A 22,604-nucleotide genomic window follows, 5' to 3' on the forward strand; every position below is an offset into this window, starting at 1 on the left:
TCTTTGTCAAATCAACCCCCCACCCCCCTCCTCCATATTGCATGGCTCAAACGTACATGGCCGGCGACACAAAGCTCTCGCCGCGAGCGATGTTGGCGGTGGGCGGAGACGGCGGACGGGGCGAGAGCGGTTGGTCGGGCGACGGGGGTCCTCCGCCGTTGGGCGCGCCGCGGGAGGGGCCTGCCCAATTCTGACGGAACACGGAAAGACGCGTTGGCGCACCGTCAATAATAACGTGGAATTTGAACAAACATTTGTGGCATAAAGTCCCGTCGTTATCCTTTGGCGATTTCTGTAACTTACCGCCACGGGTTGTCTTCCCGTGGGCTCGTAGTAGACGTCCCCCGCCGGACGGATCGGCGCCATCTCGGTGGCGGCGGCGGCGCCGGGCGTTTCCGACGTCTTGTCCAGCTGCGGGAAGATCGCAAAGAATATGGACATAGGAGTTTAGTCCCGGAATCAATTGAGCTGCTATCTCCGGGTACCAGTGTATTCCACAAAATGTAGCTTTTCATAAAGAGCAAGCCTTTTGTTTGTCAGTTCGGTCGCTGCCGGGTGGCTTGGAAAAGCCAAAGCAGCCGCCCAAAAAACATTAAAGCCAATCAAAATGACACTCACCAGCTGCGTGGATCCGTCCATCTTGACGGGGGGCGGCGGCTTGTGCTTCGGGGGGCCACTGACGGGAGGACAACAAAAGGAGCAACGTCAACTGTCAATGGCGCCCACTTCACTTCAATGACAATCCAGTCAAAAAATCATAATAATAAATAAACAATAGCGGACGAGAACTTACTCGGCGTCACGCCGGCGGATGAAGACGACGAGAGCCGCCACCACGCCCACCACGGCCAAGGCGCCCAGGATAGCGCCGATCAGCGCGCCCGTGGACGGGCCCGGCGCCACGCGACGTTCCTTTTCTGTGGGGGACGACAGCACACGTCTTTAGACTTCATTGTTAATTGGCCACGTGCATTCATGCATTCATTTTCTCTGACTTGGGACTTAGGTAGGGGAGGGCGGCCAGGAAGTTGAAGGAGAAAAGGACAAATGGGAAGCGCACATCATTGATTTGGAGAAAAGAGGAGGAAGATGACACACAAAAGGATGCACAACTTTCCTCTTTGTCCTCTTCCTTCCTGGCGGCCTTTTGACCTTTTGGCCCGCTTTGATCCAGACTGCCCTCCCTCCCATACCTCCCTCCCTCCCTCCCACCAGGATCACTTAACGCCCCCCGCCCCTCCCGTCCTTCCCTCCCACGACTTGTCTTTCCCAGCGCCAGTCCAAAGCTCCAGGCCAAAGGCCCCGCCTCCTATCACCTGGGCCGCCATCAATTATGGATTGATGGATGGCGCGGTGCGGCGTTGGGTGTCGGCACTACGCCGTGGATTGTAACGAGCCGTACCATCCCGCGCTAAACTGCGGATCAGACCTCTGTGCTTTTTAGCGGCGGGCTCCTAGCGGATGGCGCCTGTCACGACTGCCACGCCAAATATCACTCAACCCTTCCGAGTTGTCGCCGCCGCCGTCCGTCCTTGGGAGCGGACGGGTCACCGCTTTGGCGGAGCCGGCGACACACTAGCCGGGGGCTAAAAATAGCGCCGCGGCTAATATCATTGATACGCCGTCCACGTTGAGCCGGAGGGGAGCAGACCCCGAGTGAGACCTTTTGGAGCCGAGCACCGGCCGGGATTCGAACCCGCCCGGGCCTCTTGGCACTCGTCCAGAAGGAAAATGTCACCGCGGCGTTTCTCCTCCGTGCTAATCTCTGCATCATTTGCATAATAAAAGGCGCCGGTGTCAATTGGAGTTAATATATGCTGATTTATCCCCCTCTCTCACCTTGACGACAAAAGGCAAGGCAGCCGGCAGGTTCAACGCATTAGCATTAGCTAGATAGCTTCTTTAAAAAAAAAAAAAAGAAAGTAAAGTGCGTGTGGAAGGCCAGAAAGCGAGGTGGAGAGCGTCCTTGGACATTCCCTGCCTTGATACTCGGCGAAGGTTGGAGCATTTGGAGGCCTGGGGCTAACGGCGGCTAGCTCGCACGGGCTGTCGGTACAATTCTCGGCCGCTGTGAGACGCGCGGGAAAAGCAAGAGAGGCTGGACCGACCAGCGCATGCGGGAAAGTGGCTCGGGGAATGTTTGCAAACCATTCAACGCCATTTTCTAAAAAGATATCTTCTATTAGCTCAAAATAGGAATCTTATACGTTAAAAAGAAAAAGTTTCTTCTTCCATGCCACGGTGGATCAACGACATCATAACCCGTAATGTCATCGCTCCCGGTGGCTCCTCCCCCTCATCACGTATGCGGTCCGCTTGGCGAGTTAGCGTCGGCCCGCCCGCCCGCCCGCCCGCTCGCCCGGGGGCAATCACGCTCCACTTTGCCCTCATTGTGTCATGCCGCCGTTCCTTTGCCGCAATTTTTCTGCAAATCTCAATAAAATTGACGATTTAAGGTTCAGGCCAGTTTGGTTCCCCCTAGTGGCAGCGCCCCCCAAGTGCAACCCGAATGAGGCGAAGGCCCATTTCCGAAACGCGTTAGTACGATTCAACTAGCCGGCACAAACAAAGCACTTTGATGGTCTGGTGCTAATGTGCCAAATTAGCATGATATCTACTTAGCGCAAATTGCTTTATAATACTACTTATTGATTTCCGGCTAACCACATTGGGCGCACACTCTACTGCCTCTGAATGCCCGCCATTTTTTCTACATTGGCTCTTTTCAAGGATTGACTTGTAGCAATTTTAGAAAAAAAATGCCATCATTTCGATTCCTAGTGCTGACTGTCACATCAACATCAAGAGTGGGCAATAATACACGCACACACACACCTGAGTGTAAACACAAACACAGTGATGCCTGTTGCCACGGAGATAAGCAAGCTCTCAATGGCAGGCCCCCGAGATTAGACTCGCGCTCGCAAACGGGCCCAAAATGACGAAATAGAACAAAACTATCTCCATGATACACATTTACAAACACACACGGGTAAACATGTTGCACAGTCACACAGCGGGTCATGCACAAAGACCGATTTATTATCCACAAAGTAGAATGAAGCAAACAAACCAAAAAAAAAAAGAAAATTAAAAAAGCTGACTTTTGCCTCAGCGGCCAAATGCAAAGAGAAAAAGAGAGAGAGATGAAGCGGCGAAAAGGTCTGAGGGCGCTTCCGCCGTCTATTTGGCGCCAAGTGAGTGTCGCCATGACGTCGGGGATAAAACGGCGTTAGACACTCGCCGCTTCCAAAGCGGCTAACGGCTTCTTTTCAGCTCCCATCTTTCTTTTCACAAGAAACAAAAAAGCTAAGCACCCACCCACCCACCCACGCTGGCTCGCTCGCCTTTTTTTATTAATAGAAGGGAAAAAGGGACGGCTCCTCCGGAGGCGGAGGTGAGAAGAGCGTCGTGAACAGATCCCAAAAAGACGCCATTGACTAAAGACACTTTATTTTCAAAGCCCCCGCCCCCTTATTTCCTTACATATAAGCAAAAGACGTCACGAAACACACTCACATTGTGTACGAGATGTCATTCCTCCACAAGCCACAACAAAACTGATGAACAAGGCAAATATGTCGCAATATGAAGCCCCTCCCCCTCAAAAAATGTACCCCATTTCACATGGCGGGATGTAAGGCAGGAGTGTCTAAAAATGAAATGCTCAAAAAAATGAGAAAAAAGCTGAATGAATTGATGTGAAAGTGATTTTGATGTGTGGGGACATTCCCCATTTCACGTTTCGGACATTCACAGAGCACCGCAAGCAACCTGAACGCGCCAAAGTGGCGTGGACATCACCACACCGGCACCGACCATTAACCCTAGTCAACAGCAATATACAGAAATGATTTGCCATATTGAGCATGACGTGGCATTTTAGCCGAGCTGTCATGTAGTATTTGTCCTTGGCTTGAAATGAATCCATCAAATAACAACAAGAGCGAGCAAACCAAGCATCAAAGTGGCGGCGCCAAACTATGGGTTGGGCTAATCCCATCCATTTGAACTGGGAGGACTGGTCATAGGTCATTGGATTCCTTTTCCCAAAAAAGGAAAATCCATTTCACGTCCGGCCTACCTACGCCAGATTTCCGTGGGAAGCCATTTTGGAATTGGCTGGCGGGCCAGATGGCGCCGCTTAACATCACGCTAACACCCTCCCACTATATCGGCGGCACGCCGCGTCCCCCGCGGGCGCCACGTTGGGAAAGGGCTAATGAGAGCGAGCGCCACTCGACAGCCAAGTGTGGCTCGAACGCCGTTCTTGCCGCCTACAAATATGGATGACCATGGGTTTGTAATTAAAATCCTAATCCCCGGCATACGGCGGCGGCGATGGCGGCGGCGCCGACAAAGCTTAGGCAGTCACGGCACTCACGGGCGCCTTTGAGGACTGGCGTCCAATTTGTCTGAACAAATCCCTCCCCAAAAGGAAGGCAAATTGGAATGAAAAGCCAGCGTCTCGTCCAAAAGAAACGTCCAGCGGGATTTGGAGACAATCGTATTGCCCAGAGCGCCACGCGGGAAACAAAGACGCAGATCTGCGTCCCACGATAAGCCGGACGAGACGGACGCCGGAAATAGAGCGGCAAGAGGGGGTGCAAATTGATACTCATTCTCAAAGTCCAAAAAGGGCCAAAAAAAGGGGACAAAAATAAATCAATGGTGTGGATATTGACACACACATTTGCAAGTACACCACCACCGAGACGACGGGGACATGGACTCGGACCAGACGGCCAACGGACGGCGCGGGGCTCAATGGGAGTCTCGTCCCAACTTGGGACAAAGTCCCCAGAGGACAAAAATCAAGTCCTACAATCTGGCTGGCCAGGCAAAAGGGCTCGGCGTCCCCATTCCCGGAATTGACCCGGGAGAAGCCGCCGTGGTGAGCAGGTGGCCAAAAAGGGCGGGGAAGCCTTTGGCGTGCTCCCACAGATATCCAGTCACCCTGGCCGACTTCGAGAAAGTACAAGGCGTCCGTCGGCGGCCAGAGTCAAGGCGGACGTTGTCACACGTAAATGGCCGTCCGGGAAATGAGCGAGCCGTCCCGCTGGGACTCCATGTCGTCGTGGTCGTCCAGGTACGCCGTCTGCCGTCCGCCGTAGCTCGGGGGGAAAGCCATCCCGCCGTCAAAATGGTCGTAGCGCCCGCCGTCCTCTTCCTCCTCCGGCCCGTCCGTTGCGCGGAGGGGGATGTCGCCACCGTGGCGGCGGAAGTGGCGGGGCCCCTCCGTCAGAGTCCCGGGACGCTGGCCGTGGCGGTGGAAATCCGGGGCCCGCTCCGTCAGGGTCCCCGCGTGGTCGCGGCCGTGACCGCGCGTCTCCGCCGGACCGTTGTTGTTTTTGGCCTCGCCGGCGAAGAGGAGGAGGCGGGCCTTGTTGGCGGCGCCCGGCGGGGCCGTGGACGACGGCGGCGGCGCCGACGCCGAGGAGCGGGCGCGACCCCGCCGCCGCCGCCGGCGGCCTCGGATCAGCAGCACGGCCACCAGCGCCGTCGCCGAGAGCAACGCCAGGAGGGAGCCCACGACGGCGCCCGCCAGCGCGCCCGTGCCGGACGCCTCCTCCATGGCTTCTGCACACAGGATGGATCGGGAAGGAAGGATGGATGGGCGGGCGGGTGGAGGAGAACAAAAAAGGAAGTTGGATGGCGGCCGCCGTGAAGTTGGGCCTCCTTAAAGCCTTTCGGCGGTCCAATCCGTCGGGAGCGGGACGGCCCGAGGACGGTCCATTTCAATAGGCTACGGCATCGGACGCAGTGAGACGTCCTTGCGTTTAACAGGAGTGGCCAGACGGGGCGTGGACCGCCGCCGAGGGTTTTCGTGACAACCGTCTCCAGGTGACCAACAATGGATGGAAAGGGCGTCGCGCGTGAAATAATTCAATAAAGAATGCCAAGACGCATTCAAATAGTGAAGAGCTTCTCCATTTTCTTTCAAGTCCAGTACACGCACACACACACAAGAGCGCTTGGCAGTATTTCTTAAAATATCCTCGTTTAATCTCTCCAAAACGAAAATATCAAAAGGAAAAGCAAGAGGGCTCGGATCGCAAATGTCCATTTTCCAAACGCAAGCGTCTTTTCTCAGAAGCCAACAACGATTTTTCCCTACGACAAGACACGTCCAGCCGCACGTCCAAAAAGCGGGACACCCGTCCTCCCTCCGTCCCTCCCTCCGTCCCTCCCTCCCTCCCTCCCGACGGCAGCGTGAAACTCACCGATGACGAGGGTGGTGATCTGATCCTTGGCGGCGCCGTGCTTGTTCTCCACCTGGCAGACGAAGGTGGTGTTGACGGCGTCGTCCACCTTGCTCACCGTCAGCTTGTTGCCGTCCACCAGCACCGAGTCCGGCAGCGGACCCGACGCCCTGTCGTGCCGGACACGTCGCCAAAGGTCACCCCAAAGGTCAGGAGAGAGGAGAAATGCACGTTAGCCACAGCAGATGATGTTCAAGCTCGATAAATATGCTAAAAGTCATTCAGTTTGATCAACTGCTTATCCTCACGAGGCTCCCGGGGGTGCCAGCCAATGGCAGGGTACGAGGAGACAAACAACTCCAGGCACGAGGCAACCCAGAGAAAAGCCACGCAAGGCAAGAATGAAGGTGAACGGAATGGCTCTTACGCGCTCCAGCTGACGGCGGTGGGCTGCGGGTTGCCCTGGGCCGTGCACACCAGCGCCGCGTCCGAGCGCCCCACGTACCAGTTGTGGTCGTAGCCCTCGATGGAGACGGATGGGGGGTCTGGGGGGGGGGGGGGGGGGGGTCAGAGTTCAGTAGAGGCAACAACAACTTTTTTGCTTGACTTGACTTACACTCCACGGAAAGTGTCAAAGGTCGCGTCCAGGTCTTGTCCTGGGTGCGCTGGTCCACCACGCAGGTCAGCTCCCGTCCGTGGTCGGCCGGCGTGGGCACCAGCCGGTACTCGCTACGCACCGTCACCGTGCCGTCGGACGCCTCGCTGCGGCTGGTGCTGTGGTTGCCCCGGTTGCCGTGGTCGCCCCCCACCGAGGCCAGCCAGCGGATGCTGGCCGCCGGTTTGCCGTGGGCCGCCTGGCAGCGCGCCACCACCGCCGCCTCCGTTCCCGCCCGCACCGTCAGCACCTCGGCAGAGTTTTTGGGTTTGGCTGAGAGGCGGGGACAGAAAAAATACAAAAAGTAGTAAGACGGGCTCCAATAAGACGGCTTTTGCTTTTTTTTTAGACTGACATTTTGAAGACGAAGTAATGAGTGGGCCGTCTTTCAAAAAAAACTATCAATCATCTGCCAAAGGTCAGGCTTTTTGGACGCCCGCCTTTCACCAATTCAAACCGCCGCCGCTCTGCCCCGGAATGGCCGCCGGCTTTTTTATTGCGCTTTTTGATGATTGCCAAACTCGTATTAAAACGGCCCCGACCGATATCCACGTGGTGAAGCTCATTCCACCCCCCCAAAAAAACCTCTCCTGGCAAAAAAAGCAAGAAACATGTTTTTTTTTTAACTGAATCCGTCCAAGTCAGGTCTGCCCTTCACCGGAGGTCGGGCAGGACGCGCTCCGGCACCCTGACGTGCGGGAGACAAACGAACGAAGGGATTCGGCGGCCAACAGACCAGTGTTAAAAATAGCGCGGCCGAGAGACGCATGGCGGCAAGGAAGCCAGAGGGCGGGCCAGAGGGCGGGCCAGAGGGCCGGCCCGCTCGCCGCTGACTTTGGCGGGTCGCCCGCCGCTCCGGATGGCGGAGGAGCCGGCGTCCGCATCTGTCGCCGTCACCTTTTTTTTTCTAATTAGGGCGAGCCGGGCGCCTGGTGCCTTCCGCTTGACCCACATGCCACTGGCGTATGGTTAGCCTCAAAGATGCTAACGCTCGATAACAAACACACAAAGATATATCTTAATCCTTTTTGGGTTTGTTTTTTTTTGTCCATCGCTCACCTAGCATGACCAGCGTGGTGGTGCCCTGCTCGTTGCCGGTAGGGTAGGTGGCGTACTCGCAGGTGAAGCGTCCGGCGTCCGACATGCGCAGGTCGGAGATGCGGATGGACGGGTTCTCCAAATTGTTGTGCAGGAAGACCACGCGCTCCTTGAAGGACGGGTTGGGGAAACTCTGGCCGTAGAAGGGGTGGTACACGGCGATGTTGTCCCGCTGGCCCTCCGTGGGCTCCCAGATCCACGACACCTGCGGCCATAGAGTCAAAATGGGCGGCCCACAAAATACAAAATGGCGAGTCAAAATGGGCGGCCCACAAGATGGCCTTCCCCTTTGACCGGCGACTGACCGACCTGGGTGAGTTTGGTCTTGCCGCCGCCGTCCACAAACTGACAGCGCAGGTCCACCGACTCGTTGGGGTACGCTTCCAACTCCTCCTCCACGCGCACCTTCTGAGCGCCCACGCCTGGGAAGCCAAAACAAAGAAAATCCGGGATTTGACATCATTGGGACGTCGGAAGAGAGACAAATAAATGATGATTTGATCTGAAAATAGAATTCTATTCAAAATGGCCGCTGGAGGAAACTAGCGTGAGAAAATAATATCCAGCAATTACCCAGGGCTTCATTTCAAAACGGGACAACTTTTGCCCACTCCCCGATAGAAATGAAATAAATATTGTGTACTAATGCACTAAAGCCACAATAAGTCAGAGAAATGGAAAAATAAATAAATAAATAAAGAGGATTTAGGAGGGATCGCCACGGCAGCAGATGTTTTCATCAAGTCGCAAATAGCTCAAATGCACCGCCGCCGCCACCGCCGCTTATATAAAGTCTTAAAGTGCACGACGACACTACAAGTGTGTGTGTGTGTGCGTGCGTGTTTTGGGGTGAGCGGGAGGATGACTCAAAGAACAGGTGAACCACTGGAGGCGGACGCGCACCCGCGCAAACACCACGCGACGCCAAGACAAAAGGTGGGAAGGCGTGAAGAGAAGAGGCCGTCCAACTTCAATTGCGCCCAATTGAGTCCGCCTGACTCCTCGAGGGCTCCGGCATCCCGGGCCACAAAAAAAATCAGGTGGAAGACGCAGGATGGCGGACCTGCCGACCATAGCAACAACAACAAAAAAAACGTGAGCCGGCAGCTTAAGTGCACCACGGCTGCTTTGTCACCGTTAAGTCTTGAAAATGAGAGAGCGCCGCCCCGCCCGCTCGCCCGCTCGCCCGCCCCTGCCTGTTGACAAATCTCACCGTCACACAGATTAAGACGACACCTCGATGCGGGCGCACCTCCAACATGCGCCCACTTGATTACATTGGCGTCGTGTGTGCGTGCGCGCCGCTGGATTCTCCGGATTTTCAGCGGCGACAAAATCCGGCGGGGAAACATTCCCGGGCAAAAACTCATTACGGAACAGAAGGTGCCTGGCCCAAAAACATTTGTGTACACACACACAAACACACACAGCGGCATAAAATAGGAGGTCATATTCCAGGGAGGTGTTGTGGAATCATTCTTTGAGTGACCTCCAATGGGTGGCGGCCAATCGCAGGGTACGAAGAGACAAACAAGCCATCGCTCGGGACCATTTTAAAGCAACAATTTACGCCATCCGACATTCCCTTTTAAGGCCAAGCTCGGGCCGGAGTGGGCCCGCCCCCACGGGACGCCGGCCCTCGCACCTGAACTCGGCGCCGCCGTTCCCCAAAGGTGGCCGGCGTCTCGTCGGGCCGGGCGACAAACAGCTGCTCATTCGGAGGCGCATCTGGCCGGATGTGCTTTGGCGCACCGTGGCCTTCTCCGCCCGTGGGGGGGTGCCGTAGACTGCCTTCGTGTGCGTTTGGCTGCGGGCCAGCTTGGTGTCACATGGCTTAGTACGACAGGAAGGCGAGGCCCGGTGGACAAAAAAAAAAAAAAAAAGCATTTGGCTCATTTTTCCTTGTTTTTCTTCCGCTCCAACGGAAACGTAAAAAAAAAAAAAAAGTGTCATTATGCAAAACAATGGGAGACTAGCGACGACGAGCTAGCGACTCTTCCAAAAATAGGACTCCACTAACCCTCAAAACGCTGATGATGGATAACCGAAGTCGTGAGCCAATCGGGCTAAAAGAGGGGTGCCGCACTTGGCTTGCTTGGATTCAAAAATGACAAGGATTGATTTCAAAAGGGGGAAAATCGGGACATTTTATAGACAAAATGGAATTGACTTGAAATGGAGTACATGTGGAATAAGCACTTCCAGTTTGCCATCAAGCCATCACCTCGAAAAGAAAGATTGCGCTGCATCTCACCACAGAAGCTTTTAAAACTGCAAATCCGTAGGCCAATGCGCTCGTCAGTGTGTGTTTCCGAGCGCAAGATTGTGAACAAGTGTGTGTGTGTCTGTGTGTGTGTACTTTGTGTACTTTGTGTTTCCAGAGGAGCGCAGGTGAATTGGGGCATTAAACAAACACACAAGCAGATCGCGTGGCATCTGCCTGCCCTTAGCCTGGTGGGATGGCGTTTAGCTAGCCCGTGTGCACATTGTGCGCATACTCGAACCGAACCCCCCTCCGCATCCCCCGACACCACCGCGGCGGTCAAAGGAGCTCAAGATGGCCGGCGGCGGCGGCGACGGCGACGCAATCCATCTAATTAGTCGTGGCCCGGCCGATACGGGCGGAGCCCTAAATCCCCCCCTTTGCCTGCTTTATTGGTTACTATGGCAACAGGCGCCGTCACCGGGGAGACCGCCACACTGGCCACAGCCGCCTCCTCTTGGGGAAAATTGACAGGCGCGCGAGTTGCGGAACTAGCCAAATCCTCCGGAGAGGCGGTCGGATTGGTCACCCGGAGAGGTTGGCGGGGAAGTCCGGCGCCGCCGCCTTTGGAAACAACCATCCGTCCGACCACTTGTCGTCGGCTCACTTCCCTTGGGGGTCAATTCCGTCAAGTCGTAGAACCATAGGAAATTTGGGCTGGCCAACGGGTGACGTGCGTCCGCCCAGGTGCATTGTGGGTAAGCGTGTACGACTGTCGGCGCACGGTCCAGACAAAGATGTCTTTCCCGCACCGGCGGCTGACTCCGATTGCTAATTAGCCGCTGGTCAACAATCTTTCCTGTGTGCTCCGGCGCCCCCATCCACGTGGCTGGATCCTGGCATTATGGGAAAGAGACGATGATGATGATGATGATGGGGAAGGAGACGGGAAGAAAAAGCAAAGCGTCTTGGGCCAAACGGTCCACGTTGAAGCCGTAGCAGTTGGCCAATCGGGAAGCAGCATTCCAAATGAAATAGCGGCTGAAAAGCAAAGAAATGCATGCAGCTAGCTTGGCCAATCCCGCCGTGTCAAAACAGGGACAAACCAAGACGTCAAGGAGACGCCATAAATGAAGAATGAACGAGAACAACAAGCCACGGCGCCCCCCCCCTCTCCCGCCATCAATAATCCATGTGGCTTTTAAATGGTTCCTTCCGACGGGAAGCTTGAAAATAAAAATGCCTCTTCTCTGGTCTTCTCAAAAAGAAAAGACGGCATCGGAAACGAGGGACACGCCTGCCGTGCATCAGTCCGGAATATCTACTCGGCCCGGGGGCCAAATGTGGCCCGCCGCCTCATTTTGTGTGGCCCGACTGACTTTCTGTTTTAGGATCAAATTCAAATGAAGAGTATAAATAGATATTAAATGTCCTGATTTTCCCCTGCGCTAAGCTACCTTCCACGAGATCCCGAAAACATGGGAAAAAAAGGCTTTAAAAAGCCAGCCGTCCGTCCGATCGATACGAGAGCGCCAGGCGCCGCCACAAGGTAATTGGGCGCCATGGCAACAACAGAGACGTTTACCTAATTGGAGGCCAACTCCAGCTGCAGCAGCACGGCCAGCGCGTTGGCTACACAAAAGGTGAAAAAACTAAACGTGACGTTGTTGTGGCCTAGCCAGCCCGCCGCACGTGTTGCGTGGAGAGCGGGTGGTGGCGCATTAAACGGAGGTCAAACGCGCTGCACTTTGAATGTGTTTGTGCAACCAGACGTACCACGCCGCTAATTGGAAGGCAAATGTCAGCCGGGGGGCGAGCGGGATAATTAGCGGCTTTGGCGCGCCGCATTAAGCCGCGCCGTGTTAGCTCCCGATAACGACCAGATACGCCGGACAATGGCCACCGCACGCCACGCCTCCAAATATGACACGCCAGCTGGAAATGCGTCATCAACACTGGCGTGTTGATGAAGCGGCGGCGTGGATGGAGCCATTTCCTTTCGCCGGGGGCACCGCACGTGGAGGAGCAATGTTCACCGCCGGGGTGCCAAAATGACACGTAGACGCTAACGAGAAAGCCGCCACGGCCGGCCGGCCTCAGCGCACACGCAAAGTAGAGAACAGCACGATTTGGAAAAATCCGCTTTGTCATGGCCTGTAAAGCATGGCCAAGAAAATGGACTTGATGAGGATATCCTCTTTTGCCATTTTATGGCGCGTCATCACATTTTGAAAGTAGGCCTTCGGGACGGAATCAAGCAAATCCGCCCAAGGTGACCAGTGCGGGGCGACGGGACCGCTCTGCACGGGATGCTACGCGGGAAGTGGCCAGCATCTGCGCGCCCGTCCGGGCTTCCTCTCGGGACGCCGGGCGCCACCAAAAAGTCAGCCACGTCTATTGTTCCGTGGCATAGCTGGACAACTTTTCCCGCATTTGGGCCAAAAGGCACAGCTGCGCGCGACTAGAACTGAGACAAAATGGAAAAACATCTCGTGGGGGTCGTCGACCTTTGCCCTCTCTACGCAAAGCCTTGACTGGAAGGAAGCAACATGACATTCTGAGTGAAAAAAACATCAACTAGCGTGCTGTAAAAAGCCATGGGCTGGCTGCATGGTATTGGGGGCTTTTCAAAATAGACAACGCTCACCTAAAAGGCAGACTGGTCGCCGAGACAGGCCCTTGAAAACTTTCTGTTTTCCGATCAAATTCAAATGAAGAGTATAAATATGAAATTGAACCTTAGCGTATAGTATACAATTACAATGAAATTTGAAGTAGTCGTAGTCAAGAGATTTCTGTCAACAATAGCCCTGATTCCATTAATCTGTGATTGACGTAACTTTGCCAAGATTTCCAATACAATGAAATGGGCGTGGTCCATTTTAGGAGCGTCTTTCGTTAGTAAATCACCTTTACACTTCACATCAATGGCGTTCGGCTGGCTAAGGACGCGTGTTCGCGATAGTATTTACAAGCAGGTGGGGGGGGGGGGGGGGGGGTGGCAGGTGAGCGTCCGGCGGCTCAAGACGGATTAGACGGTCACCTGCCGCCTGCCCCGCCCCAAACGAGCCGACGATTTGAAGACAAAAAAGGAAAGCAACAAGGCGTCAAAGTCCCCAGTGACGGCTGACGTTCAACTTTAGCGAAAATAGCCAGCAGTCTTACCGTGGAAGAGGAAGACGAGGAGGACGACGACGTCGACGGCGACGACCAGGAAGAGTGGCGGCGACGTCGGCCGGCGGACGCCAACGCCGACGCCAACGCCGTTTCTCGCCATGATTTGGACGTCAGGGGAAATCCAGGCGTGCCAGTCTCGTTAGTCTCCGGCAGCCAATTTGCAGGTGCGCGCCTGCGCGTCACCGGCTTCGGGACGTGCTCGCTCGCGTCTGCCTGCCTGCGTCCGTCCTGGGATGCCGGAAGGGGGCGGGGGCTCGGGGTGCAACCACTCCCCGGGTGGGCCGGCCGCACTGCGCACTCTCACGCCGCCTAGGTAGGTTCGGCGTGGACGATGAGGACGAAGATGAGGAGGACGAGGATGAAGAGATAGAGTTCCGGTAGGAGAGCGAGCGAGTGAGCGCGTGAACGCGTCAAAGTGGGAGCGAGCGCTTCCTGACTCCAATGCCAGTGTCAGGCTAGAACAGCGCCCCCACCAGGACGAAGGGCGCCATGGACGCGGACGTGCCGCGATTCCGACCTGCGCGGACGGTCGCCTTGAGATACGAGTGGAACAACAACAACAACAGTGCCCAGCGATTCAAAAGTAGACACTTAGTAGTCATAGTAGTTGCAAAAAAATCATTTGAATAGCAGCAAGGAGTCAGCCTTCGACTCGTTCGTTAGTCCCTGGCGTTAAAAGTCGCCAAACAAACTCGCACAAATCCACGTCGTCGTCTATTGTATCGCGGTGACGGCATATTTTGATCTCCACTGCTGCGCACGCACTTACGGCGAGTCGGCTCCAAAGTGCACTTGACATAATTGGCCTCCTCGTCTTAATGAGATGTTCAAATATTTAACACGGTGAAAATGGAGCAACACTGCCCCCCATTGGACGACATTGAAAACGCCGACTTCAAAGCATTAGAAACAGATCAAGTGGCGAATAGTGAAAACAATCCATCAGAAAAAGGGGGTGATTTGACTTTTTTTAATGAGTCAACCACTGCATTTTGGCCGTGTGGACGCAGCGGGGCGCCAAAGACAGGCACCCTGACCAACAATCAAATACTATTTTGCATACTGTACACCACATGAAAAATTCATCATTCCTTTAAAAATTGAAGAGCACGTCGAGGTCCGAGAGTTAAAAACGTTTTGTAAAAAAAAGTAGTTGACTAAATACACCATAAAAAAAATAGTCTTTTTGGGGTATATGGAATGACTTCCCCCTTGGTTTTAAGGTACAAAGTGTCCTGCGGTTTGCCTCACAACTCCCTTCGCGGCACCTTTAAAAATGGGAGCTCATATTTGTTTTCACAAGTCTCGTCCATACAATTCATTTCCTCTGGAAGAATGCGGTCATTTTTTTGTTACAAAGTTCATTTGTTTTTTTTACCCGTCAAGTGTCAAATCAAAGTGTACCTAATAAAGCGGCCTTAGAAAACGGCAGGGCTCAAAATGGCGCCGTCGTCTCTCTGGAGCGGAAGCCGGCCGGGGGGGGGGGGGCCACCACCATCCCGGTCACGGGCACAAAGTCCGCTGCGGGAATGGAAAGACGGGCCATCGTCACATTTCATGGAGTGGCGCCATTTTGGGGCAAGAGTGTCCTACCGTGCTGGTCAGCTCAGCGGCAGCCGCAGTGGAAGTCGGCGTTGGGGTCTCGCAGAAGCTTTTTGCGGTCCACGCGGAGACAGTGGATGTGGTACCAGGCGTCGCACACGTCGCACTGGATCCACTGGACCGGGTCGTGCTGCGGCAGAAGGCAGCGGGCGCCGGCGGCGCAGGGTTCCACCGACGAGCCCCCGCCCGATGGGACGCCCGTCGTCGTCGCCTCATCATCCCCCTCCTCGTCCGAAGACGAGGACGACGACGAGCCCGACGAGGACGAGGCGCTGGATGTGGAGGAGGAAGACGAAGAGGACGGCGAGGGCAGGGAGGGTTGGGGAGGCGGGGGGTGTTTCCTGGGGCGCCCGCGACGCTTTCTGCGGGAAAACCAATCAACGGACGTTCCCGACATGAACAGGGGGGGAAAATAAAGATTTTTTTTTTAAAAAACTTACCCCGGCTGCTGGTGGTAGCGGTGGAAGGCGGGCCGGCCCCGCGGCGCCGCGCAAACCCTGACGGCGGGCGACGCCAGGTCGTAGCTCTCCCCCGCCACCACCAGGGGAGAGAAGGCAGGCGCGCCGTTGGCCCTCCGCCGGCCCCTGGGCGGCGCCGCCCTCTGCTGGCGGTAGGCCGCGGCCTCGTGAAGGTGACGGGGCGCCGTGGCCTGCCGCTCCCGCTTGGGGAGCGGGACGCAGCGCTCCAGGCCGGCGTTAGTCATGGCGCCGTGGAAGCTGCCGATGGTCCTGATGCCCACCGGGAAGGGTTTGGCTTCCCGGGGACGTGTCGCCGACGGCGCCGACGGCGACACCAACGCCGGCAAAGGCGGAGGAGAGCCCAGGTCGTCCGAGTCCGACTTGTACAAGCGCCGTTTCTTCCTGCCTCGCCAGCGTGGCGCTTCCTCCTCGGGGCCTGCGGGGGACAGAGGCCAGTGGGAAATGGGCTCGCCCGGGACCACACGCCGCTTCTCTCTCTCTCTCACCCGTCCGGCCGCGGGGCTCGTCCGAGCCGCCGTCCTCCAGCAGCACCGTGTGTGCCGACTTCCTGCGGCTCCTGGACGCCGGCGCCGTGGCGGCGGAGGGCGGGGCGGTGGGCGAGCGGGAGGGCGGCGGCGTCGGCGAGGCGGAGTCAGGGTCGGAGAGCGCCCCCTCGTGGCCGCCGCGACTCCGCCGGAAGGTCCAGGCGCTGCCCCGCATCTTGCTGAGGCTGCCGATGGAATCCAGGATGACGGTGGCCCGCTTGAGGGACAACTTGGACAGATCCACGCCCGCCGGCGCCACCGCCGCCGCCGCCACGTCGGGATTGGTCCGGATGCGGTTTTGCAGATCGGAAGAAAAGGTCCCCGCCTGGAGAAAGGAGCGTCGAGGTCAAATCCCGTTGGACCTCCGTGGCCGTCCACCCGTCGGAAAGACATTGTGGCGTTGGCGCCCAGCCAAACGTCACCTTGGGAACGGTGATGGCGTCAAAGTCCAAGGGGCGAACTTTGACCTTCTGGAAGAGGAAGTAGTACTCGGGGCCGCCGGGGCTGCCGTGGCCACCGAAGGTCAGCGCGTCGCCGTCCGACAGCTCCCAAAGGACTCCGGCCTGGAGGCGGGCCTCGTTGACCCACGTGCCTGTCAACGACCACGTCAATAAAGCCGTAGGTTCTTTTTTTTGTTAATGGACCTTGATCTCACCGTGAGTGCTCTTGTCCTTGATGTGGACTCTCCAAGCTTCCTCGCCACCGCCGGCGCCGCCGCCGTCGTCTCCCTGGCGCTCGGCGTGCAACTCGGCGTGGACGCGCGAGACCACGGGCGAGTCCAAGGCCACGTCGCAGCGCTCCTGGGCGCGGCCCAGCCGGAAGACCGACTGAGCCTGGGCCGGCCTGAAGGTGTACAGGTCCTGCGCCGAGCCCCCCGCCGACGAGCCGATGCGGAGCAGCTGGAAGCACGGGCGCGATCCCGACAACATGTCGCCGCCTGGGACGTGCGTGGCCGCCCTGCCTTTCCCCCCCCGCCGCCGCCGCCGCCTCAGCAGCACGCACCTGGCATTCGGGGACTGGCTCTGCTGGTGCTCAATTATGGCGGCGACGCCACGACGGGCCACATTCGGCCCAAATGGGTGACCGCTTGGGAATGTTGCAGGTAAAAAAAAATATAGAAATCAAAAATCGCTGTCAATCAGATTCTAGGTTGTCATCACCTGAAAAGGCAAAGAAAACACACTTAGTAAGAACACATAAGTGATTAAATTGAGCTTACATATAGGATCCCTACATTTATGAGGACGTGTATTTTTGTTTTTAAACCTACAAATAGTCCGGTATTCCTGATTTCTTGGGGTGCATAAACTACAAGTGTCGGGCCACATTTCAGCCCCCCCCCCCTTCAAGTGTCACTTTCTCTGAAGTACCGATAACACACTGACGTCACCGGAAGCCCCGGAATCAGGTCAATCGAGATGATGTAACTTGAGAAATCACTAGTCGTAACTCTGGACTTTGAATTTGGGGGTATTTTTCAAATGCTGACGCGCTCGTCCGAATTCGGACGTGTTCGAGGAGAGCGAAGCGTCCTCGGCATTTACGAGCGGACCTCGTCCCCCCCCCCCCCCCCTCCTCCTCCTCCTCCTCCCCCTCGCCCGTTCGACAAAAAAAACCAGCCCCAAAAAGCGACTTTTTTCGACACCTACTCGATGTTTACCGGGCTTCCCGGCACCGGGAGGGCGGCGTAGCGGGCGTCGAGCTTCGGGGCAGTTGGACTTCGGCCGCCGTCGTCCTCCGGGCCGTCTTGTGCTCGCCAGCCTTTCTTTCCTCCGGGGAGGAAGTTCTTTGAAATTTGGCGCGTCGGACCACTGGCTTCCTAGCGCTCTCACCGACGTCACGTCCTGTTCCTTTCTGATTGGCCGACGGCCAAGGCGCTTTTGGGGAGGACACGCCTTCTCTTAAAGGGCCCCGTGCTCTTTCGAATGAGGCCGAGTGCCGCTTTATGAACTTGAGACAAAGGATATTTTGTCAAATGACTCAAGTGGAAGTCCCAATAGGAACATTTACTGCTCGTACTAGCCTACTAGTACTCAGGATACCAATGAGCACCACGGCATTTTCTCACCGGCCTAGAGAAAGAGCAAAAATAAGAGAAATCTTGCCTTTAAAATGCATTTAATCCAAATGATCGGTCCATTACAGAAAAGAGAAATGCTACAAAACTGTCAGCAGGATGCAAAAGGTCACACATCACCGGGTGTAGAAATACGAAAAACATTCTGACAAGCGAGTGTTTGTGTGTGGCCGTGCAACAGAGCACTTCAGTGAAGAAAAGAAAAAAAAATGAAATATTCATCCACATTTGTTCCCATCGCATGCAATCCAGCGTATTATAAATGCTGATACGTCACACGTGAACATTGTGCACTTCCATCAAGACTCATACATCCAACGTGGGAGCACTTTTCACACACTGAATGTGGAATCAAATGCTTTCCAAAGCTCTCATTTTTCTCCTTTACTGAAAAAGTGCGTGCAAAATGACACTATTTGAAGAAAGGCGTACCGCTCTGACTTGCTATCCGACAAGCGCATGCGCAAATAGTGTGTTTATGTGCGGAAGTAAATCACGTCCCATCAATATCTACAACATCTAAGTATGAAAAAAGTGAGCCTAAAATGTCACAAGGCATCGCAATCATGCATATAGTCAAGACCCGCCCTTTCCAATATGGCGGCGGTGCTGAGGGCTAACGTCGTCACGGACCAAAGTGACTGGCCAGAAATATTGCTGATACGGGTCCAGCTTTTCACAAAAGTCTGCATATAGTACATATATCTTTAAGAAACATGCCGTTGAAAAGAGGAATATTTTTTAAAAGATTGTGCTCCTTCTTCAATGTGCCATTTTTGAAAGACTTTTGTTTTTTTTTTTGGGTTCACGTGCAGCCATGGGATTATTTGGCAAGGTTAACCGCGAGTGATGCTGGAAGACATGTTTTGGTTGTGGTTTCTTGTGCTCCACCAAGTGCAACATCTGACGCTACCAATGGAATGAAGAATGGAGACTTTGGGAAACTTTGTCCTTGAAGCAAACGCCAAGGGTTTGCAGACGCCTATTTCGCCCGTTGTCTTCCATTTTATTGCTATTATACTACAGTGTCTGTTCTTGGTGGATGATGTTTTTTGTGGTGGCACATTTGGAGTGAAAATCTTTACGCTGGCACAATGACATTAAAATGAAATTAAAGTGTACCATTAAAACGAGTCACCGCTAGAAATGGGATCATGCATCCTCGTTCAATTCCCCGTCCTCGGCCGCCGTCTCGTCGCCGGCGGTCGGCCGGGCGTCACCGTCCGCCTCCGCCACCGGGGCCTCCCGACGGTCCTCTGGGGCGGGGCTCGGCGAACTGCCGGCGTCCAGGAGGGGCTGGCGGGAAGCGCAGGTCACGGCGGCGTCCGTGTCGCTGTCTAGCGGGAGGCCCGAGTCCACCCCGGAGTCGCTCATTTCCAAGACGTGAAGGTCCGGATAAACTTTGGACGTCTCCAAGTCCTGGGGGGGGGGGGACAAAAACGGAATCCCAATTAAAGAGCAATTTCAAAGCCATTTCAAAATGGAGATTTAAAAAGAAAGGGGGCGGGGGGGTGCTCTCAGAAATGGAGGTCATTGGGGGAAAAAAAGGCCATCATTCATTTATAAACACAATCCAGCGTTATTATTTATAGAATCCCTTCACCAACACGAGCGGAGGTGCCGTGTCAAAATGGCGCTCCACATTCCCTGTTTATAAAAATGTCCTCCTCATTTTGCCACTGACTTTGACGGCGACTTGGGTGTCTTGGCCGGCTTTATGGCACTCTGCCGCCGCCGCCAACGACGCCGTGAGCGACTCTTCGGTAAACCTGCTGTACGCCTGTTGGACCACCTGAAGGCACAAAATGGTACAAAATGGCACAAAATAGCACAAAATGGCACAAAATGGCACAAAATGTCACATCACAATGACACAAAAGGACTCTAGGGGACGTCTAGCCTACAATTAGCGTGGAGTTACCTGGCGAAAGGCTTGTCCGTCGCCCTTGTCGGCCCGCTGGGCCGCCTCCGCCAGCAGCAGCAGCTTCTTCTTCTTCTCCTTCCGCTGGTGGACCTTGTAGAGGCAGGACAGCAGGCACACCGACACCATCAACGCCAGCAGGCTCAGCAGCGACAAGACGGCCAGCGTCAACGGCGGCAGCTCCGAGTCTGCCGGACGGGAAAAGCCTCATTTCGTGTCCACAGCCGCCCCCCCAACCCCCCCTCCCGCCGCTTCTTACCGACCACGTCGACGTACACGTGAGCCACGGGAAAGCCCGCCAGGTCGGTGATTTCGAAGACCCCCTCGTCGGAGCGCCGCACCTTCCTGATGAGCATCCGCGAGCCTTGGGCGCTCAGACGCCGGGCCAGCTGGGGGTCGGGCGGCGACACCGGGACGCCCCCTTCCAGAAGCGTCCGCTGGCGGCCGCCATCCCCCCGTTTGGGCCGGTAGAGCACGTTGACTCGGTGGTGTTGCAAGTAGAGGTTGACCGTCACGTCGGCGCCCTCCGAGGGCCGCAAAAAGTCCTGGTGTTCTGCAACGTGGGCATTTTGTGGGCATTTGTGGTTTTAAAGAGAGTGTACACGCACGCACGCACGCACGCACGCACGCACCTCTGACGTGAAGGCAGTTCCTCCTCCTGACTTTGCCCTGGGCGTCGCGCACGGTGAAGCTGCCCTCGTCGGCCACGCCCACCGAGCGCAGCTCCACCGCCCGCTCCGTCACGCTCAGCCGTCCGGCGTAGGCGTCGGCCAGCACCAGCGTGTGGCGGAAGAGCAGCGCGGCGGGCGCCCGGCTCGGCTCCGAAGCGTTTCCACGGGGCGCCCAGACGGGCCTGCGCGGGGCGCCGAGACGACTCACCGTCCGTCCCGCTCCGCGAGTCCCCTCGGCTCGGCCCGGGGCTTACCTCCACTCCAGGCTGACGGGACCGGACACTTGGTTGAGGCGGATGTAGTAGGTGTCCCCGTACTTGACCACATCCTCCACGGCGCAGTCTGGCCAGCCGACAAATCACCATTGGAACAGAACGGAAGCGCTCTCCCGTGCCATCCCTCCGTCACCTTTGACGTCCAGGACGAGGCGGCGGAGCGCCTCGCCGTCTTCTCCGTGGACCACGTAGACGCCCCGGTCCTCCTCCCGCACGTCGTCCAGCACCAGGTGGCCGTGGGAGTTGAGGCGGGCCCGCGGCTGCAGTACCCGGCCCGCCCAGAGGAGGGGCACCTCGGCGCTGGCGTTGCCCCTCGGCCGGAAGACCACCCGCCCCGCCGGGCCGCCCGGGATCTCCAGGTGGATGTCTTCGCCCAAGAACGCCGTCTTGTGCTCCTCCCTGACTGGAAAGGGTTGAAGAGAGACGGCGCTCACTCGTGTTAGCATTTGATTGGCTCAATTGGACTCTGGGCCGATGGACTTTTGGACCCCAAATCCACACAGAGGAGGAGGAGGGAGAAAAAAATACTATATCCCATAAAACCACAACTCACCTTTAAAGGAAGCCGACGCGGCTGCAAAAGAGAGACGGGAGTTCCGTTAAGCCAAATCTTCTTGTGCCACGGGTGGCTAACAACGCTGCTAACACGCTGCTAACACGCTGCTAACACGCCCAGTCCCGCCCAAATAGGTCAATTCCTTGCACGGGCCTCGGCGCTTACCGGTGAAGAGCAGGTTGCTAAGCAACACACACGCTGTCCCTCTCATCTTCGGGCTGGAAAGCAAAAAAGATGCAACGCATCAGATCAGTCTCACGCGGTGAGGAGAGATTGCCGTCCGTCACGTGGCGTCAATTCAATAACGTCATTTCTAGATCATGGCTCCCTTGCCAATTAAGTGTAATTAGCGCAGTCTGGCCGACGTCGGCACCTTCCGACCCGTCCGCCGGGAAGTCATTTTCTACATGTATCCAGTGTGTCACCCTTGAATGGTCAAAAAACAGAAAAAAAACTGAAAAAAAGGCCCCAATGCAACGCAGCTATGGAAAGGTGTGGCGTGTCCAGGCAAGCATCCAAGCCCACCGTATGTCCACCTCCACTGGCCAGGGCTCCCAGAGGGAAGAAATGGATGATGGCAATGCAGTGCACAACTTGTGAACAATGGGATGGAAAAAGGAAGGCTCCCGCCATCGGCTTGAAATGAAACATGAAAAATGATGGCTTGAGAGTGAAACAGCAACTCATTCCAATGAGATTTCTCCCTCATCACTGACTCAATTGGAGTGAGGTGAGCTCACGAAAGCCCAATTTAGGGAGAAAAAAATAAACCACATACTATAAACAAACGGCTTCGGTTTAGTGATCCAAACGCTGTTTACAGTGAGTGATGCGGTGTGAGGTAAGCTAAGGTAAGATAAGGTAGAGGAGTTGGCTTTTACCTTATCGTCCAGTCTTGACGTTAAAAGTCTTCCTTTTTCGGCGCTGGCATGAAATGCTCCTTAATTTTGCTTTCTGGTGGAGCTCGCGGGGAGATGGAGGGCAAATAATGGAGAAATGGAGAAAATGGGGGCTGAGGCGGACGTCGAAAGACTTTCCCCGCCGTATCGACGACGTCGTTGACGCCTTTGTGCGATTCGGTGGCGCTCGGGAATCGTCGGCTGCTTTCGGAAAATGGCTGCCTGATGACGCTCGAATTGCAGGTGGGCGCCTGGAATGCGTGT

The 22,604-nt window shown here is 55.8% G+C and overlaps 3 protein-coding genes across 6 annotated transcripts; all 3 read right to left on the bottom strand.

Annotated features, from left to right (window-relative positions):
• Positions 1–35: 35 nt before the first annotated feature.
• LOC144215036 (nectin-2-like) lies at positions 36–13,715 on the bottom strand. Of its 2 annotated transcripts, XM_077743797.1 has the most exons (10): positions 13,325–13,710; positions 8,266–8,378; positions 7,918–8,161; positions 6,820–7,131; positions 6,631–6,748; positions 6,225–6,373; positions 794–917; positions 619–676; positions 304–411; positions 36–190 (listed from the first exon to the last, which is right to left on the bottom strand). In XM_077743797.1, exons 1-10 carry the CDS (start codon positions 13,434–13,436, stop codon positions 47–49), a joined length of 1,482 nt encoding a protein of 493 aa, XP_077599923.1. In that variant the 5' UTR covers positions 13,437–13,710; the 3' UTR covers positions 36–46. The 2 variants fall into 2 exon arrangements, 1 of the variants encoding a protein (XP_077599923.1); XR_013330336.1 differs by lacking the exons at positions 36–190; positions 304–411 and adding an exon at positions 3,520–5,580 and having other exon boundaries at positions 651–676; positions 13,325–13,715.
• A 576-nt stretch (positions 13,716–14,291) lies between these two features.
• tcf19l (transcription factor 19 (SC1), like) lies at positions 14,292–17,774 on the bottom strand. 3 transcript variants are annotated; one of them, XM_077743796.1, is made up of 7 exons: positions 17,602–17,774; positions 16,597–17,027; positions 16,364–16,533; positions 15,903–16,266; positions 15,379–15,832; positions 14,930–15,300; positions 14,292–14,857 (listed from the first exon to the last, which is right to left on the bottom strand). In XM_077743796.1, exons 2-6 carry the CDS (start codon positions 16,868–16,870, stop codon positions 14,943–14,945), a joined length of 1,620 nt encoding a protein of 539 aa, XP_077599922.1. In that variant the 5' UTR covers positions 16,871–17,027; positions 17,602–17,774; the 3' UTR covers positions 14,292–14,857; positions 14,930–14,942. The 3 variants fall into 3 exon arrangements, with proteins under 3 accessions (XP_077599922.1, XP_077599920.1, XP_077599921.1); XM_077743794.1 differs by having other exon boundaries at positions 16,597–17,101; positions 17,591–17,735; XM_077743795.1 differs by lacking the exon at positions 17,602–17,774 and adding an exon at positions 17,176–17,460 and having other exon boundaries at positions 16,597–17,101.
• A 1,253-nt stretch (positions 17,775–19,027) lies between these two features.
• On the bottom strand, positions 19,028–22,560 carry LOC144214861 (uncharacterized). Its single transcript, XM_077743572.1, has 10 exons — positions 22,323–22,560; positions 21,607–21,659; positions 21,439–21,459; positions 21,019–21,288; positions 20,865–20,952; positions 20,572–20,792; positions 20,199–20,492; positions 19,940–20,127; positions 19,703–19,810; positions 19,028–19,437 (listed from the first exon to the last, which is right to left on the bottom strand). The coding sequence occupies exons 2-10, from the start codon at positions 21,650–21,652 to the stop codon at positions 19,171–19,173; spliced, it is 1,503 nt and encodes a 500-aa protein (XP_077599698.1). The 5' UTR covers positions 21,653–21,659; positions 22,323–22,560; the 3' UTR covers positions 19,028–19,170.
• Positions 22,561–22,604: the final 44 nt, after the last annotated feature.

Source organism: Stigmatopora nigra, chromosome 21, assembly GCF_051989575.1.
Source record: "Stigmatopora nigra isolate UIUO_SnigA chromosome 21, RoL_Snig_1.1, whole genome shotgun sequence".
Classification (NCBI taxonomy): domain Eukaryota; kingdom Metazoa; phylum Chordata; class Actinopteri; order Syngnathiformes; family Syngnathidae; genus Stigmatopora; species Stigmatopora nigra.